The sequence below is a fragment of the Haliotis rufescens genome, unplaced genomic scaffold, assembly GCF_023055435.1.
Source record: "Haliotis rufescens isolate VD_foot unplaced genomic scaffold, xgHalRufe1.0.p SCAF_1, whole genome shotgun sequence".
Lineage (NCBI taxonomy): Eukaryota > Metazoa > Mollusca > Gastropoda > Lepetellida > Haliotidae > Haliotis > Haliotis rufescens.
In genome coordinates this window covers 18,206,716-18,225,359 of record NW_025963779.1, presented here as the reverse complement: position 1 = coordinate 18,225,359, position 18,644 = coordinate 18,206,716, and the positions used below count along the sequence as shown (strand labels likewise).

The window sequence follows — 18,644 nt, the reverse complement described above, 5'->3', positions numbered from 1 at the left end:
GTATTAAACTTATTGTATCCTGCTCTTCAGGTCTTGTTACTTTTTAATGAATAACAAATGTGGGATGCATAAAAGTGTTTACCGGTATTAACACTTGTGTACATAACAGTATTCCTTGCATTGTACTTCCTTGTTGGGTTTAAAGATCTCCAGTATGATGCACTATTTTAAGTTCATTGACTACCTTGTTGTGGCCCAGGGTGGGAATCCGGAGCATTTGGATTCCCCAGTGACGTGATGTGAATTGGTGCTCACTGGTTTGTCTTTTGTCCAGACGTCAATTTAGGGGCAGTGATGAAGTTGGAGTACTCTTGACCATGTTGTAGAACTGGATTTGATTATTCACTCCCAATGTTACACTTGTACCCTCTGAAACAATGAGTTAGTCTAAGGCCCTTTGTTACCACATGACACACTTGAGTGGAGGCCATTGTTGCCCTGGTACCACATGAAACACTTGGGTGGAGGCCATTGTTGCCCTGGTACCACATGACACACTTGAGTGGAGGCCATTGTTGCCCTGGTACCACATGAAACACTTGGGTGGAGGCCATTGTTGCCCTGGTACATGAAACACTTGAGTGGAGGCCATTGTTGCCCTGGTACATGAAACATTTGAGTGGAAGCCATTGTTGCCCTGGTACCACATGAAACACTTGAGTGGAAGCCATTGTAGCCCTGGTACCACATGACACACTTGAGTTGAGGCCATTGTTGCCCTGGTACCACATGAAACACTTGAGTGGAAGCCATTGTTGCCCTGGTACATGACACACTTGAGTGGAAGCCATTGTTGCCCTGGTACCACATGAAACACTTGAGTGGAAGCCATTGTTGCCCTGGTACATGACACACTTGAGTGGAAGCCATTGTTGCCCTGGTACCACATGAAACACTTGAGTGGAAGCCATTGTTGCCCTGGTACATGACACACTTGAGTGGAAGCCATTGTTGCCCTGGTACCACATGAAACACTTGAGTGGAAGCCATTGTTGCCCTGGTACATGACACACTTGAGTGGAAGCCATTGTTGCCCTGGTACCACATGAAACACTTGAGTGGAAGCCATTGTTGCCCTGGTACCACATGAAACACTTGAGTGGAAGCCATTGTTGCCCTGGTACCACATGACACACTTGAGTGGAAGCCATTGTTGCCCTGGTACCACATGAAACACTTGAGTGGAAGCCATTGTTGCCCTGGTACATGACACACTTGAGTGGAAGCCATTGTTGCCCTGGTACCACATGAAACACTTGAGTGGAAGCCATTGTTGCCCTGGTACCACATGACACACTTGAGTTGAGGCCATTGTTGCCCTGGTACCACATGAAACACTTGAATGGAGGCCATTGTTGCCCTGGTACCACATGACACACTTGAGTGGAGCAGTGATGCTAAAAGTCAAACTCTGCAACCATGGCAACCTCACTGTGATATTGACTATTGCTTATGGCTGTCATCAGCTTTGTACTTCCAGGGCAGCCCTTGTGTCCAGCTATCGCCATGGTCACCCAGATTATTGTTGTGTCATTATAATGCCAAGGGATGGACATTTCTCACTGTCTCATCCAAACCCAGAGTTAAACGTCTGATGCTGCTGACCAGCATAAAACCATATTCTACCATGACATGGCATTCATGACCAAATCTGAATCCTATGAATTGAAAGCACAGTAGGTTTTTCTCCAACAAAGTGGAAAATCTTAATGAATATGTTCATTTCCCTAATTTCAGGAAAATTTGTCAATTTGTGTCAGTAAGAACATCTCCACTAGATCTCTCCCAGCACATGGACCGAGTCAAGGACTCCGACTACACCCCACTAGCCAATGGTGAGTTGCATTGTAGTCACATGACCTTGCCCAAATTACGTTTTCCAGTCAGTGTCAAAATAGTCATTGTTTGATACACAAAAGTAAAGATGTAACGTTGTATTCAGACTCTCACACTAGGATTATAACACAGTTACAGTAGTCGCTGTAATAAGCATCCCGGGCACTTTTAAAACTGACAAAGTCGGGGTGCTTATTAAAATTACACACCAAATTAACTTTGTTGTCAGAGATCAAACAGATGTTGAAAAAGTTGATGAAACTAGTGTTTTTGCAATAAAAGTTACAAGGCAGTTATATACCATTTCTTGTTGCTGTATACAGAAGAAAAAATGGACTGTCATGTAAATGTTGGATCTGGTGTTATGAAGGGGCGCTTGTACAGATCATGCAGCAGATTGGTCTCGAAGTTGTTGAGGTGACATTTATTAGGGCAGGTGGGTATGGGAATAGGGAGGGAAGGGAACTGTGAATATATAAACATTGTCCTTGCTAATTTCCAGGTGGAATCCACGGCTTCCCCAAGCGAAGGGAGTCTGTAGCGCGGATACACTCCATGACAATAGAGGCTCCGATTACAAAGGTGGGCTATGAGAGAGTAATGTATATCTTCATGAACAGGATACAGTGCAAATATACCTATAAGGACTTCCTGTTTAAAACAGGGGCTTCTGTGCAGTGGGTCAGGTAACATTCATTTAACACAATACCTATAAACACCTGTCTGTGTACACACAATACCTTTAAACACCATTCTGGGTACACACAATACCTATAAGCAACAGTTTTAAGGCTTAATTTCAGCTAGTTTCACATTCATTTAACTCTCAGTATCATGAAAAAATGACACAGCGAAAGAGGAGGGGGTCGCCAAAATCTATAACATTAATATGGGTGGGGCCAGAAAAAAATGACAGTTGTATTTTTTCAAATAAAAAATTGATAAATTTGGAAATTATTTAGGGTCTGGTAGTTAAGTATAGGAAGATGGAGGGAGGAGGGTCATGAAAAATGTTACATGTATTGGTGTGGGGGGCATTAAAATAATGTCGCATAAAATGGGTGGTGGTGGGGGTGTGGGTTCAGTTCTAAGACCAATTCCACTGGCCCATCCACCGCTACAATAAATGACCAGTCCCTTAGAGCCAGTGATATTTATTTTGAATTATATTGGTTCATAATTACATATCAGTAACATTTCAAGAGGCGGTCCGGTAGGCTAGTGGTTAAAGCGTTTGCTCATCATGCCTAAGACCTGGGTTCGATTCCCCTCATGGGTACACTGTGTGAAGCCCATTTCTGGTGTCCCTCGCTGTGATATTGCTGGAATATTGCTAAGAGCAGCATAAAACCATACTCACTCACTCACTCATTAACATTTCAGGTGATAAACATCATCAACGCAGCCCAGGAGAACTGCCCGCTGACAGTGGTCCAGTCCCTGGACCGAGTACTGGACATCCTCCGCACCAGCGAGTTGTACTCACCATACTTTGCTCAACGTATGAAGGATGAGGACCCCATGACCTCTGACCTTGTTGGCGGTTTAGTATCAGTGAGTGAAGAAACCTTGCTATGTTTATGAGGTCAAGGTCGTGCATTTTCCATTGGTTTTATAGCAACCCAAATATTTCACACATTTTCTCTGTAAATACATTTGAAATAGATAAAATTAGAATTGATGTTATCCACTTAGAAATGACATGCACATAATGTGAGGCATTGTAGATTGCAATTTCATTTTTTGGGTCTTTTGATATTATTTTAGAGTATATGTTACAACATCTGAACAGATATCAATTACTTAACTGTGACTGTATTTCACTATGTTATTTTTTTTATTTCAGCAAAACATGAAACGTCGACTCTCAGGTCACGATACACATATACCCAAAACAAGTAAGTTGAGCATCTATTTTTCTGTTAATGTTAACTTTTATCTGTAGTGCTTCTACAGTTGATATTACGAAGAACAACGCGTGACAAGTCATTAAAATCAATGGACGTGTGAGGTTTTTAGCAATATTAGGGATATCACTGAAATACTGTTTGACTTCGCTTAAAACCAACCCACTCACTCAACTCAACAGACAGGTGATCATTAAGAATCTGTGTATCTTTGAACAGCTTACCCTTCTTAAAAAAATACGCATTTGATAGTGCTGCCAATGGTTGTATTATATCTTTATTCAACTTACAATGGGGGGCATGGGTGGCCCAGTCGTCTAAGGCGCCGCGAATCGCTGTGCAGAGTTGCGTCCCCTGGACATGCCAGAAACCTATGATTGTGGGTTCGAATCCCAGTTCACCCCGATTATGTTTCTAGGTTTGTCAGCACCATACCTGTGCTCGTGGGTTTCACCGAAGTGGTAAACGTCTAAGACCTGCATCACTTCGGGCTTTCCTCCCACATTAAGCTGACACGCTGTGATATAACTGGAATAATGTTAAAAGCGGCGTTAAACCCAACTCACTCACTCATTCAACGTACAATGGGTCCACGTAACTGTATAAAGAAGGATATGGATATTAGATCAGCTATAGTCCAATCTCATTAAAATCAGATCTTAGTTCGCGGTACTGCTAATCAAAGATCTGAGGACATCCCATTACGGATCACGTCAGACCGACCTTGCGCAAACTTTGACCGACCAATGGAATGACTGACAAGAAGTAGACATTAGCCAATCAGAAGGCAGCTTTCTCGTGCTTTATGGTACTAATTTCAAAGTGGCGACTACGCCTCGAAACAAATATTGAGAAATTCTCGATTAACATTTGAAACTTCACACCTGAACAAAAGAACATTCTGGAATGGCTAATAGATGATCTAGATTGTATTGATTCAGTCGTTAAGCCTGTAACGATCGTTCGGAATACCCCATGTTAAAGTTTACGAGGTTGCATGATTAGAAATCACATTCTGACTGTCACTTTCATCATCTGGTAAGCGACACTCTGATTGGTTGGATGAAAGGTCCTTCTGACGTGACCCCTAATAGGATGTCCTCAGATCTTTGTTTACCAGTAGCGAGAACTAAGATCTTATTTTAATGAGATTGGCTATTGTCATGCATTTCTTGAGCTTTGCTGCATGTGTGGTTGATATGTTTACTGGGCATGATTGTCTATAATGCGTGCGTGCATGAGTGAGTGAGTGAAAGGGGTTGCGGATGGTGTTGCATGTAGGGAGTGTGTTTGTTTGTTTGTTGTTTAACGCCGCACTCAGCAATATTCCCGCTATATGACGGCGGTCTGTAAATAATCGAGTCTGGACCAGACAGTCCAGTGATTGACATCATAAGCATTGATCCACGCAATTGGGATACAATGACATACATCAACCAAGTCAGTGAGCCTGACCACCCGATCCTGTTAGTCGCCTCTTACGACAAGCATAGTCGCCTTTTACGGCAAGCATGTGTTGCTGAAGACCTAATCTACCCCGGATCTTCACGAGTTGTAGGGAGCGTGGTGAGATGCTAGAATCACATCCATGGGAGCAGCATTATTTCTCTGTATCATCTGTGTATGTGAGATGTATCATTTGAACTGATAGATGAAGCTATACATAATACTGGGTATTGTTCAAGACTAATTCAGACCTCAAATGTCAGCCCCAAATGACAGGTTGTTAAAGTTCAGCGGAGGTCGACATGTTGTTTTGTGTGGTGACCTTGGTGACCTCTATGTCCTCAGCTCACCATCCCCATGCTCACATTCCGTCTAGTCCGACTGCCCTGACGCAGATACCAGAAAACATACAGGCAATTCTAGAGAATGAGAAATCCTGGGACTTTCATATAATAGAGTTGGAGAAAGGCACCAATAAAAGGTAAAAACTTCCTTTGCAATTATCAGGGGGCGCCTTCAAAATAGGCGATGTTTATTTTTGCTGTGATTTGAGTCTGTGATAACTCACCTCTTTTTGAACACACTCCCAAATAATTATTCTCACTTTTACTATTTTTTATAAAGTACTTGCCAGATTATAGCATATTGTTAATTATTGCAATATTTTGAATTGTTTGCCTTTAAGGAGACAGAATGGATTGCCATCTTCAGTCACTAATTATTTTGAAATTGGACATTAGGCTGAAAAAAAATAGTAGTCTTGGTTCTCAGGCACCACACACATCATCACAAAGTTAGCTGCATGCTTCATTTTTATTCCCATTTAAAAAAAACAACCAAATAATCCTGAAATATTCCAAGTCCAACGGTAGTCAAATACTGTATTCCAGTATTTTACTCATCAAGGAATACATTTATTAAGGGAGGCCCTTTCCCAGGTTGATTGTACTGTTTATTTGGTTACATACTAGTTTGAACAACCAAACAAAAAACACTGCCCGCTCACACTATATTTTTGAAGCCATTGCCTGAGAACCAATTCTTTTATTTTTTAAGCCTTACATTGCAATTGAGTTGAATGTTTGTAAGGATAAACACTGAACATGTTTTATTGTAGAGTAGATAGGTATCAGTAAGTGGTTACCATATTCGACGTAATAAGCGCCCCCCCCCCCCGTAATAAGTGCCCACAGTGATATTTGCTATTATATTGGCTAGTGAACAATCCCAATTAGCACCCTTCCAATTGATCAATGTACACAAGATATTTATTCGTGTATAATACGCACTCGTGTGTTATATGCACCCTTAAGTATGGGCAATTAAATTCTGGAAAAATATATATGTCGTGTATAATATGCACAGACTTTTCTTTTGTATCATTTCACAGCTGTCAGCATAAACCACGAAATTTACAATCTTTCAACTCTTTCACCAAAATTATATTCTAATAAGAGCCCCCTATTTCTAGTTTTGAAAGCACCCTGGGCGGTTATTACGTTGAATATGGTATATAGTTTGTTCTACCTGAGAAATCATGGAGAAAACATTTATGTAATGACGATGCCCGAAGAAGGGCATAATGTACTCATATGGTTACGACCAAACTCATTATTTCACAAGACCGCCTCCATGGTCTAGTGGTAGACGTCTGCCTGAAGAGTGGAAGGCCCAGGGTCGCTCCCCGGCCGTGTCATACCAAAAGACGTTAAAAGATGGTGGTACTTGTTGTTACCCTGTCTGACACTCGGCATTAAGGGGCTAAAACAAGGACTGGTTGGCTCGGAGTCAGTATACTGTGTCTGAGTGGGGTATTCATGTTAAACTGTGGCATGGTATCTCAGTGAGCTAGCACTATAAATTGGCATCAGTCAGGACTAGTACAAGCAGCCACACACACACGTGCATGCACGTCGCTATGTCAGTGATATAATCTTGGACGCGACGTTAGACCCCACTTCACTTCACCTGACCTTATTCCACAGCATGTGAGTCTACTTATGTACAGATGTATTGGGCCTGTGAATGACCAATCATATTACAGGCAAGAAACTGATCATTAGGGATGGTTTCAGATTTATTTATAATGACCCACACACTACATGTAGAATGTCTTATCATCAGTTTACAGGAAATATGTACATGAAGCATACGAAGAATATAAGATCTTTCCATTCTGATTTTTGACTAATTACATTTTTTTCTTGTTTTCAGACCTCTAGTGTTTTTAGGTTTACAAATATTTTCCCGGTTTGGAGTGTGCGAGTATTTGAATATCAGTGAAACCTGTCTGACGAACTGGTTACAGTTGATTGAAGCCAGTTACCATGCCTGCAACCCTTATCATAACTCCACGCATGCAGCCGATGTTCTTCATGCTACGGCATACTTCCTGGATAAGGAGAGAGTCAAGGTCAGATAATTATCTCCCTTTAAATCATCCCTTCATCATCATCATCATCATCATCATCATCATCATCATCATCATTACGAATTTGTATAGCACACTTCCCAATTTATAACTACTGAAATACCCTACGACCATGATAGATCTTATTATGACCTTGGTCACTGGATCAGTGTTCACCCGATTATCATTCCTCCAGGCTCCGTAGGGAGTGCAAAACCCAAGCAGCCTGTCAGGTGCTAACAGTCCCATTACAATCTGCTCCTACCGGGTACCCACCCTCTGGTCTGTAAATAATCGAGTCTGGACCAGACAATGCAGTGATTGATACCATAAGCATCTATCCACACAATTGGGATCGATGACATGCTTGAACCAAGTCAGCGAACCTGTTTCAAGGACTTCCAGCACACATGTATTACTGCTGCGGTGTGTGTGATCCAACAATATACCTGGATCACACTCTTAGTCCTGACTTACTGGATGCAGTGATAGAGCTGGAATGTTGCTGATAGCTTCATAAAACAACATTCACTCACTCGCTGCATGTGTTGCACAAGTGATATGTCGACTACTAAAGCCTTCTTTCAATAATCAAGGGTCGGTCGGGTAGCCTAGTGGTTAAAGCGTTCGCTCGTCACGCCGAAGACCCGGGTTCGATTCCCGACATGGGTACAATGTGTGAAGCCCATTTCTGGTGCCCCCCGCCCTGATATTGCTGGAATATTGCTAAAAGCGGCGTAAAACCATACTCACTCATTCAATAATCAAGTAAACTGGACATGATTCTATTTTAAAAGGTTCATTTTAAAGATGGATATATAGATCTGATTTTTTTAGTGTAATTACCTGTACATTACAAAAGAAAATATATTCAATGGCAAATCATCCACCAATAGCAGTACTTGTAGATATTAAGGGGGCCATGTGCTCATATTTGCGTCATGCCATACAGAGTTATCTCCCTTTAAGCCACACTTAGCTCCATCCTGTAGGGTGATCACTTGTAGCTACACTGAACTTTCTGGCAAGGCAATAATACCCCAGTCAACAGAGAAGAGCCTTTTTTCACTGGTAGATCCAGTGTGATGTAGGGTGTGTCTAGGGCTGCCGAGGGTGTTACCCCACATGCTCTGTAGATGCTGTAGTCGCTGTAAAAAGCATCCACAGCCCAAAGAGCTGCTTAAAACATTTACAAGCCAGTCAGTTTTTTCGTGTGTATATGATGGAAAACAGTACTGTAGTGAAGTTTGTTCACTTTACCTCTGAAAACAAATTTAACTCGCTGTTTATGGTTTTAACAAACACCCAATTGTCTAAGTGCGATGTCTTTATTACGGCAAATACGGTATGCTGACTCAAAGTGGAGTAATTGTAATAGTGTTCAAGGAAATGTTAAACCTGACTCTACTGATCATGTGTATTTCTTACAGAATGTGTTCGACCAAGGTGATGAAGTTGCAGCTCTGATTGCTGCTGTCATCCACGATGTTGACCACCCTGCCAGAACAAATGCGTTCCTCATCAACGACGGCAATAGTCTTGCTCTTCTCTATAATGATGTGTAAGATGCCTGCATAAGTAGCATTCATGTTATATGCATGAATAACCCTTTCAAAATTAGAACTACCGTGAGTGAGTGAGTGAGTGAGTGAGTGAGTGAGTGAGTGAGTATGGTAGCAGTATTCCAACAATATCATGATGGCGGGGGACATCAGAAATGAACTTCACACATTGTACTCATCTGGGGATTACTACCTTGAAGGCCAAAATTGTCAATTTCATATAAATCTATATGATTAATGCATTTTTAACACATATCAGAAAGGTCAAATTTGGATAATGTTAAGGTTGTTTTTGCATTTTTTGTACATTTATGAAAGGATAACAGTCAAAATTGTATAACATTGCATATCATAGCAGAGTTTTAATAAAGTTATTTTATGATGTTCTGAGTTAATGAAAGAATTAATAAAATCATTTTCTAGAAAACACATAGCAAAATTCCTAATTGTTGTGTTGTTTTCAGGGCTGTGTTGGAGAACCATCATGCAGCGCTTGCATTCCAGCTGACACACAGGGATGAGAATGTCAACATCTTCAAAAACCTTGAGAAGTCAGTACATCAATATTTTACCATGTGAAGACACTATAATCCTTTTCTCCAACACATGCTGATTGCAACAGATTGCTTAAGTTGCCACAATAAACTGAAGAGTTACTTCACGAGCAACCTGCAACTCAAAACATAAGACCTTTGTGCTATAGCTGCCATACTGTTCAAGGGTTTGTTTGCCATACGAGGAAGATCCAGAGGGGGGTGCCGGAGTGCAGATTCCCCCTTTTTGAAGCTTATATGTAACTGAATCATTTGGCTGCATTTTTTATACAAAAATAACAATTATTTAACTAAGTTTTGGCTTGTAACTGTAAATTGTTTCCTTGTGAATTACTTGCCATCCAGCTTCTATGTATTTTAAGTGCACCACCTCTTTTAGAAAAAGATGTGCATCCCTTCTTTTTGAAAAAAAGGTCTATTTTGCTTGTTTCCCCAAATTTACTGACGGTGACTGTTTCAGGGACGAGTATCGCCAGATGCGTCAGATGATAATCGACATGGTCCTGGCTACCGAAATGAAGCAGCATTTTGAGCATTTGTCAAAGTTTGTAAATAGCATCAACAAAAGTTCCCTCCGGTCGGAGGAGGAGATGTCGGAGGTATGTCACGTGGTCTTTGTATCTAGTGTCCCATACAAGGAAAACAAAGTACCAAACAATACACACATATGATTTAGAGCTGGCCGTCTGCTATAGAAGTAGGATCAGTTTGACGATGGTGATCTTGGCTTGTGATTCTGTTAGTCACAGTTCCTGTCGTAGGACATTATTCTATTCCACAATCTTTATGTAGTTAGTCCTTTTGTGCTGTTTGGTAGCTGTTAAGGAGGAGAATTTATGAATGTCAACTTCTTTATTATGAGGAACACAACGTTTCGGAGTATATACTTACTCCTTCATCAGGTGAATGATCATTTGATGGAGGAGTAGCATCTACTCTGAAATGTTGTGTTACTCATAATAAAGAAGTTGACATCCATAAATTCTCTTCCTTATGTGTATCACTTCTAGGGCTTGAACGGGTAACTTGGGTACTTGTGTCGGGTGGGTACTGAGTAGGACCCGGGTACCCACAGGACTACCCGGACCCATGGTTAGTCATGTGATATATTGTTTAATGACAAAAATTATCTGGAACTCTATGTTTAACTACAAGTCACTAATGTAAGCAGTTCTTTTTGACTACTACACCCATTCTTTCTGACTTTTATATGTTTGAATTAAAATAGAACTTTAGTCAACTTCTGTGTATGCACCAGATCGTTTTATATGTGTATCTAAAAACATTTTGCCAGGGCTAAGGTCAAACTTTTCCCAATCGGACAGAACAATTCCTAAGCTGCTCATTCACATTATATACTTGTATAAACTCCCTATGAATTGTACATTGTGTTAGAGCTAGATCACCTTCATGTTTAGCACTTGTGTGTACCCTATAGTATTTGTCTTGACAAGATTATTAACCTCAAATCAGCTTTGCCAGGTTTTGTTTGATTTGGCTCCCACCCCTTGGAATATCGACGAAGACCTTGTCTTTCCAAAATTCAGAAAACTTGTCTGATTGAAAAAGAGGCTTATTAGAAACATTATTATTCATATTTGTGACTTATATTTCAAGAATGTTTTTGCTTAAATGATCGATGTAAATGTCAAGGATGCCCTGCTTCTGTTACAGAGCAGTCACACATCTCATGACACGCTGCTGTCCGTGGCCCAGCTGTCGACCCCGGAGAACCGCATCCTCATCAAGAGGATGTTGATCAAGTGTGCTGATGTCTCCAACCCTGTACGCCCCATCGACCTGTGTGTGGAGTGGGCCAAGAGAATAGCTGAGGAGTACTTTAGTCAGGTTGGTGGTGCTCCTTCCTCCTGGTGGGCTATGTACAGTTGAACCTCGTTGTGTCAAACTTGGATGTGTCAAATTCCTGGTTGTCCCAAATATCCAAATTAAGCATAAAATTCCCCCGATGTCTCAAACTCCGGAAAACTCAATTTTTTCCAGGTCACCGACGAGGTTCGACTGTAATTGAATGATGAGATCAACCTATTCTCTTTTATATTTTGATGTGGTTCATCGTTGTTTAAACACTCTTAAATGAAACATTTAAACGACGATAAACCACCTCAAAATTAATAAACAGATTAGGTTTATCTACATTCTACCATGACTAAATGCCTTTTGTAAAACCGACTCTTTTTCTTATGCACATAATCACTGCAGTGATGTGGTCAGTGGTAGATATGGCTCATTAACCACATCAAACTAAGTTGAATTAACCAATCAAATTAGGTCATCATTCAATATCATGGTAGAATTATAGGTCTCAAAAGCTGGCCGGTATAAATCAACATTAGACGTTTCTTTTGTGAATTTAGACAGGTGAGGTGAAATGGGGTTTAAAGTTGCTTCTAAGATTATTGCACTTACATGCCGACATGCATGCCTGTGTACTAGTCCAGACTGATGATTTATAGTGCTAGTGCACAGAGATACCATGTCACAGTTTACCATGAATACCCCACTCAGACACAGTATACTGACTCCGAAACGACAGGGGTAACAGCAAGTACCATCTTTTAACGTCTTTTGGTATGACGCGGTCGGGGATCAAACCGGGTGGACGCTCTACCACTAGACCATGGAGGAGGTCTAATTTAGACAGAATACGCTCATATTTATTGTGTGATATGTAGTATGTCTACAATCTATGTCACTTTACTGTCCACATTGAGCTGACATGCCATCATATAACAGACGTAGTGTACAAAATGGCATGAAGCTCAACTCACTCACAATGTTTTTAACAAGTTTGTCTCAGATTTGGCATTTGGTATATTTGATAGTACAACATTATACAATACCTAACAGGCACATGCAATTAAGTCAGTGTTGAAATTTGGTTGATCTGAGGAAGCTACGCTGAAAAAGATTTTACCAACATTGATTCAACATTGGCCTTTTGATATTTGAAAATATGTTGAAATCTATAACTTCAACACTGATATCTGATGTTGTTTCAACGTCAGTTCAACTTTTCAATCAAACTGAGAATCAATGCCATTCAAACATTAAGCACGGCATTGTTTCAATACATCTGATATCTGATGTTTGTTCAATGTTGACATTTCATCATCATCACATCTTTCTGATCCAACCAGAAATCACTGACTTTTCAACAATGACGCCTGACATTGATTCAACAGTGTTGTGCCTGTTAGGTTTGTTGTTATTTAACAATTATCTCCTTGTTGTACATGATTGTTCTGGCCTGTAAAGATTTGGGGTAGAATAGATCTTCAGCAACCTATGCTTGCCATGAGGCGACTGACTAAATGCTTGTCGTAAGAGGCGACTAACGGGATTGGGTGGTCAGGCTCGCTTGTGTGGATCGATGCTCATGTTGTCAATCACTGGAATGTCTGGTCCAGACTCGATTTTTTACAGACCGCCGTCATATAGCTGAGTGTGGCATTAAACTACAAACAAACAAACAAACATGATTGTTCTATTTATACCCATTCTGACAAGCAAAACAGACTTTTTCTGGTCAGCTTCTCACTCCCACCATCACATTCCAGACCGACGAGGAGAAGGATCGGAAGCTTCCTGTAGTGATGCCGGTGTTTGACCGCAAGTCCTGCAGTATACCCAAATCTCAAACCAGCTTCATTGACGTCTTCATCCAGACCATGTTTGAAGCATGGGATCGTAAGTACTTATAGTGTGCTTGAAGTAAGACCTGAGTCAGGGTAGGAATACGTGGGGCAATGGTAAGTTCTGGTACTGTGATTGTAGTATGATCAGAACAGGAACAAGAAGAGGTCAGTGGATCGTAAGTACTGGTACTGTGATTGTAGTATGATCAGAACAGGAACAAGATGAGGTCAGTGGATCATATGTACTAGTACTGTGATTGTAGTATGATCAGGACTGGAACTAGAAGAGGTCAGTTGATCGTAAGTACTAGTTCTGTGATTGTAGTATGATCAGAACAGGAACAAGAAGAGGTCAGTGGATCGTAAGTACTAGTGACTGTGATTCTAATGACAATCAGAACAGGAAAGGTCATTCTTGCTTTGGAGATAACTTATTCAAATTTATTCAGACTATTATTTACATGTGATCCCTGGAATTCTTTAAATTTTGAAAAAAAGATCCTTGGATAGTTGGATATGGTAAACTAAAGTTTATTTACTTATAAAATATTTGGTTAACCCTAAATTTTAAAATAATGTGGAACAAGTATTTTGTTGAATTGCTTTCTCCCAACTGATAATTATTTAGATCATTTAAGAAAAAATAATTTCATATGTCTGATAAACTTTGATTTAATAGTAACCTGCTATACTTTATATTCTTGCATAGTAACTTTCAGGCACATGTTTTTTTGGTGCAAATGAGCATAGCATTTGTGTTTGATTAAAACATTGCTTGATCTTTTAAGTTTTTTTGCCTAACTTAGATATATTTTTGTCAATTGTTTTCAGATTTCTTATCCAAAACCATAGGGTCAGTGGTAGATCCTTAAATATGAATAAATTGTGCAAAGATATTTTAATTACATCTTATAAAAGTACAGTTGAATGAAATAAGAAAGCCTTGACGTGAAAGTACATGTCAATGTGTTGTTTTATGACACGTCAATGTATTTCGTCCCTTCCTATGTTTACCTGCCTTGAAGTAATTTTAATTACTGACATTAGTTACTAGACTCCACCAAAAGAAAAATACTTTCTAAAAAATATTTTTGAAACAAGTTAGAGTTGTGAAATGGCTAATTTGTAAACCAAATACTTAAGAAAATGCTTGTAGCCATAAGTATGAGTGTTGAGTGGTTCATACAGTCAAGTGTGTGTCCTGTATTGCAGAATTCAGTGACATCCCAGAGCTGATGTCAAATCTCCAGGACAACTACAAGTACTGGAAGGAAAAGGAAGAGATGGAGAAAGAGGGGGAAACTCAGGACAACAGCATCCAAGATGACTGTAGTGAACAGGACAGCATAGACGCCGATTCTGGCAAAACATGATCTAGCCTCCATCTTCCTGGCAACACGTCTTACTTACCTCCCTGTTAAGAGAGCGCCACATTTGATGGCAGCCATCTTCTAGTCGGCTAGGAAGGAGATATTCACCTCAAGACTAATTCAACTTCTAGCCTAGATACTACTTGCCCACAACTATTTTGTATCTGGGAGGATATATTTCTGTATGTGAAAAATGGAAATTGAAGTTGTTCTTGTGCGTGTGATGGTTGTTTTAATTCTTGAAGGAAGTAATGCTGAAATTAATACACCTATTTCAAAATGCCAACGGGAAGAATGAAGTCTTTCAAGAATGATGGTTTTATCAAGGAAATATTTGATTCCATCCAAACAGATACCAGATCAAGAACTGCACAATTTGGAGAAAGTACTACAATGACCTACAAATGGGCTGTGTTGGATCATAACAGTATCTTTCCTTGGAAAGTGTTCCATTAGACGCAATACCTACAGAGAAATGTGATTGTATAAATTGTTTGAAGGAGTATATATATATATTTGTGAATGTAAATTCTATCCCATCCCTCCATGTTGGAGCAACTGGTTGTATCGTCTCCGTTGCCGAGACGTATGACCATCAAGGCCTCATCAAGGAGCTGCGATAGGTCACTGCATTTACAGAAACAGTCCTGGTTAAGGCAGAATATGATGAAGTCACCACAGTGGATGAGACTACAGCCACCAGATGGTCATCCTGGGACTGGACAGCAGGCCATGTCCATTCATCATAGCTTTACGTCTTTTATTATGCTATGGACATGAGGATTTAATAAGAAGTTTTCAATCCTGTCTTATAAGGAGAGAAGGCCAAGTATTTTGTCATGTGATTATTTATTTTGAAATTACTGTCGTTCCAGGATAAGGACAAATAGTCATGGTAATGAAGTCAAGTGAGGCAATTTTATAAGTGAATCTGTCTCCTTTTTTAAGGACACAGACTTCAAAGACCAAATTCACTCAGACCCGACATTGTAAGATAAGCATGATTAGTGAATATATGGGATCCAACTGGAGAAAAGGGACTTTATGGGTACTGGGATACAATTGTGGTGTGACTCAAAGAAAGACGTTTGACGTTTGACTAGTACGTTTGACGTCAGCGAACTTCTGTGCAGACTGTTAAAAATATCCTATTTTTCTTTCGTTAGTTTGTTAGGTTAAAAGACCATGACAAAACATTTCAGCATCCATGTCTACTTTCAGTTAAGCAGACATTATATTTAAAAACTGCAACCATAACATAAATAGTTTTATGTCTGAAAATGGGACTTTGCAGAAAGTGAGTCCAAATGTTTGATGCCATGCATCTCAGTAATAAACATCAATGGAAGATTATGAATTGATTTTTATGGTCCTAAGATACCATAGTATTCAGATAGATTAAGAAGACAATATGTGATTTTTTCACCCATAAGGTCCCTTGTCTCATAGTTGGTCACATATATTGTCAGTGCAAGAGAATAACCAGTCTAGAGGTCTAGATTAAATTTTGGCGTAAAGGGCAAAATAGCTGTGAAAATTATACGAATTGACCACTGGAAAGATTAAATTTTGGCGTAAAGGGCAAAATAGCTGTGAAAATTATATGAATTGACCACTGGAAAGATTAAATTTTGGCTTAAAGGGCAAAATAGCTGTGAAAATTATATGAATTGACCACTGGAAAGATTAAATTTTGGCGTAAAGGGCAAAATAGCTGTGAAAATTATATGAATTGACCACTGGAAAGATTAAATTTTGGCGTAAAGGGCAAAATAGCTGTGAAAATTATATGAATTGACCACTGGAAAGATTAAATTTTGGCGTAAAGGGCAAAATAGCTGTGAAAATTATATGAATTGACCACTGGAAATCCGTGATGACATCAGACATAAAGGAAATCATTTCACATCTGAGAAACCCAACTCTCCTCTTGAATACCGTAATTATCATAGTTCATATCTAGAAATACTCTGTAAGCAACAGCACCCACCAAATCACTAGAACTAAATGTAAAAATGTGAAGGGTCTTTCTTGGAGAACATAATAATGGGCGACATATTTTTCTACCCTACTGCCTGAGAAGTACCCCAAGAAGATAGTCTTCTCCAGGTAACATTGCAGGTATGTGCAAGTCTTCAGGGTCATACAGTGATGTCATTATTTGGGTCAGTTTTTCGTAACGCTTTTGAAATACGACTCCTGGGATTTTAAAATGCATAATTGATGAAGAAATCTTTTGTATACAAACTTGCTGGCACTTATGGGTATATTATGTTTCACCTTTTATTTTAAATTTCTCAGGTGTCTATATAAAATTCTGCATTCATGAACATTAATATTTCATTAGTCCATTTGCAGAAGAAGAATTGACTTGTTTCATGAAACCTATAGTAACTGATATCTACATGTTATCTATTTATACTGCTCAACTACAACAATCTAAAGATGTCCAGGGATGGATAATAATGTCTAAATGTGTGTTCAGATAAAGAATGAGGCTTTTCTGCATATCATGGGTGGTATTTGTAACAAGCATTTCTAAAGTGATTGTCATTTGTGAAATTTCAATAATTATTTCTGATCTATGAGAAGTTGAAAAAACAGTTGACCATTACTCTGTAAATGTCTTGAAACAGGCACAGAGAGAGATATTTTTTTTCAGTGAGTGAGTTTATACCTGGGCAAGAAATATATCATTTTGGTCTGAAGGCAGAAGTTTGTGGTGGTCTGCAGTTTGCTGTGCAGAGTTGCCTCCCTTAACCATGCCAAGGTCAAGCTCCTTCCCAGCGCGTGACACCTTCATTACACTCTCGGTAACATCGCTGCCACCAGTGTGGGCGCGGCCATTACAAGAATCTTGAAATTTGCCCTCTAACCCCATATGTAGTAACGTTTATACTTTTGTTTATGTCTTTGGGAATGCCATCATATTTCATTTGAAAAGGTTTACGACTGACCATGTTTTCATGATGAATTTACTCTGTTGTTTTGATAATCAGATTGGTTCGACATTGCAGACTAACGTAAAATCAACCAACTTCTCACTTACATTCTTACTATATCAATAACACGATAGTTTTAATGAAACAGAAATTCAAATTGACAAACGAAGAAAGTAAGTTAGCAGCGATAAGTGTATTCGGCGTCACGACAGTCGTCACTTGTTTGTAAACATAACGGTCATTCGGTTGCGAGTTCAACTCCGAGCATGGTTGTGGCCACCTATTCACTGTGGGGAATTTTGACTGGTGGCAGTGATAGTATAGAGAGCTCCGCGAACGTACTATTGCTGTGAGGAGCTTGTGCCAAGGTCTGCTAATCGTGGGTTTAGTTCACAGATCATCAGAGTTGCCTCCCTTAACTGTGTCAGAGTGTGCTAATCATGGGTTTGATTCACAGATTAGAGTTGCCTCCCTTAACTGTGTCAGAGTGTGCTAATCATGGGTTTGATTCACAGATTCACCTTGATTAGGATCCCTAGCCTGACAACACCATATCTGTGTTCGTGGGTTTCACCAAAATAGTAAATGACTTACATATAACTGAAATACTGTTCAAACAGGTCAAAAACCCTTCTCACTCAATGGAATAAGATATTATGTCCCAGGGAACCAAATGTATTTATTTCTCACCAAACATGCCACATAATGTTATACTAATGTGAATTCAATGCAATTAAATCAAGCAGTTTTCAAACTGCATGTATTTCTGCATTGTTTGGCCATGTTAAGGATACCTGCAAGATTGTCTCTGGGCAGTATTTTTGTTTTTTAAGATTGTCCAAGGTACAAACCTTTGATACCTTGACGGCTGTGGTCAGTCCTATGATATTTTCATGTGAACACATGGCATCCTAAATTATTTTTGTTGTTACCTTCCCAGTTTTGTTGAAGACTACTATCA

General features: G+C 39.6%; 1 protein-coding gene across 3 annotated transcripts in view; it reads left to right on the top strand.

Moving 5' to 3' along the window:
- The window catches only part of LOC124150117 (high affinity cAMP-specific and IBMX-insensitive 3',5'-cyclic phosphodiesterase 8B-like), a 263,092-nt gene extending 246,647 nt beyond the window's left edge, over positions 1–16,445 (top strand). For all 3 annotated transcript variants that reach the window (XM_048392389.1, XM_048392388.1, XM_048392393.1), the window contains 12 exons: positions 1,738–1,835; positions 2,339–2,418; positions 3,220–3,390; positions 3,683–3,734; positions 5,535–5,670; positions 7,404–7,602; positions 9,030–9,160; positions 9,626–9,712; positions 10,176–10,314; positions 11,390–11,563; positions 13,294–13,423; positions 14,584–16,445. In XM_048392389.1, coding sequence (XP_048248346.1) covers positions 1,738–1,835; positions 2,339–2,418; positions 3,220–3,390; positions 3,683–3,734; positions 5,535–5,670; positions 7,404–7,602; positions 9,030–9,160; positions 9,626–9,712; positions 10,176–10,314; positions 11,390–11,563; positions 13,294–13,423; positions 14,584–14,744 — 1,558 coding nt within the window. In that variant the 3' untranslated portion in view covers positions 14,745–16,445. The remainder of the gene's footprint in view (positions 1–1,737; positions 1,836–2,338; positions 2,419–3,219; positions 3,391–3,682; positions 3,735–5,534; positions 5,671–7,403; positions 7,603–9,029; positions 9,161–9,625; positions 9,713–10,175; positions 10,315–11,389; positions 11,564–13,293; positions 13,424–14,583) is intronic.
- The last annotated feature ends 2,199 nt before the right edge of the window (positions 16,446–18,644 follow it).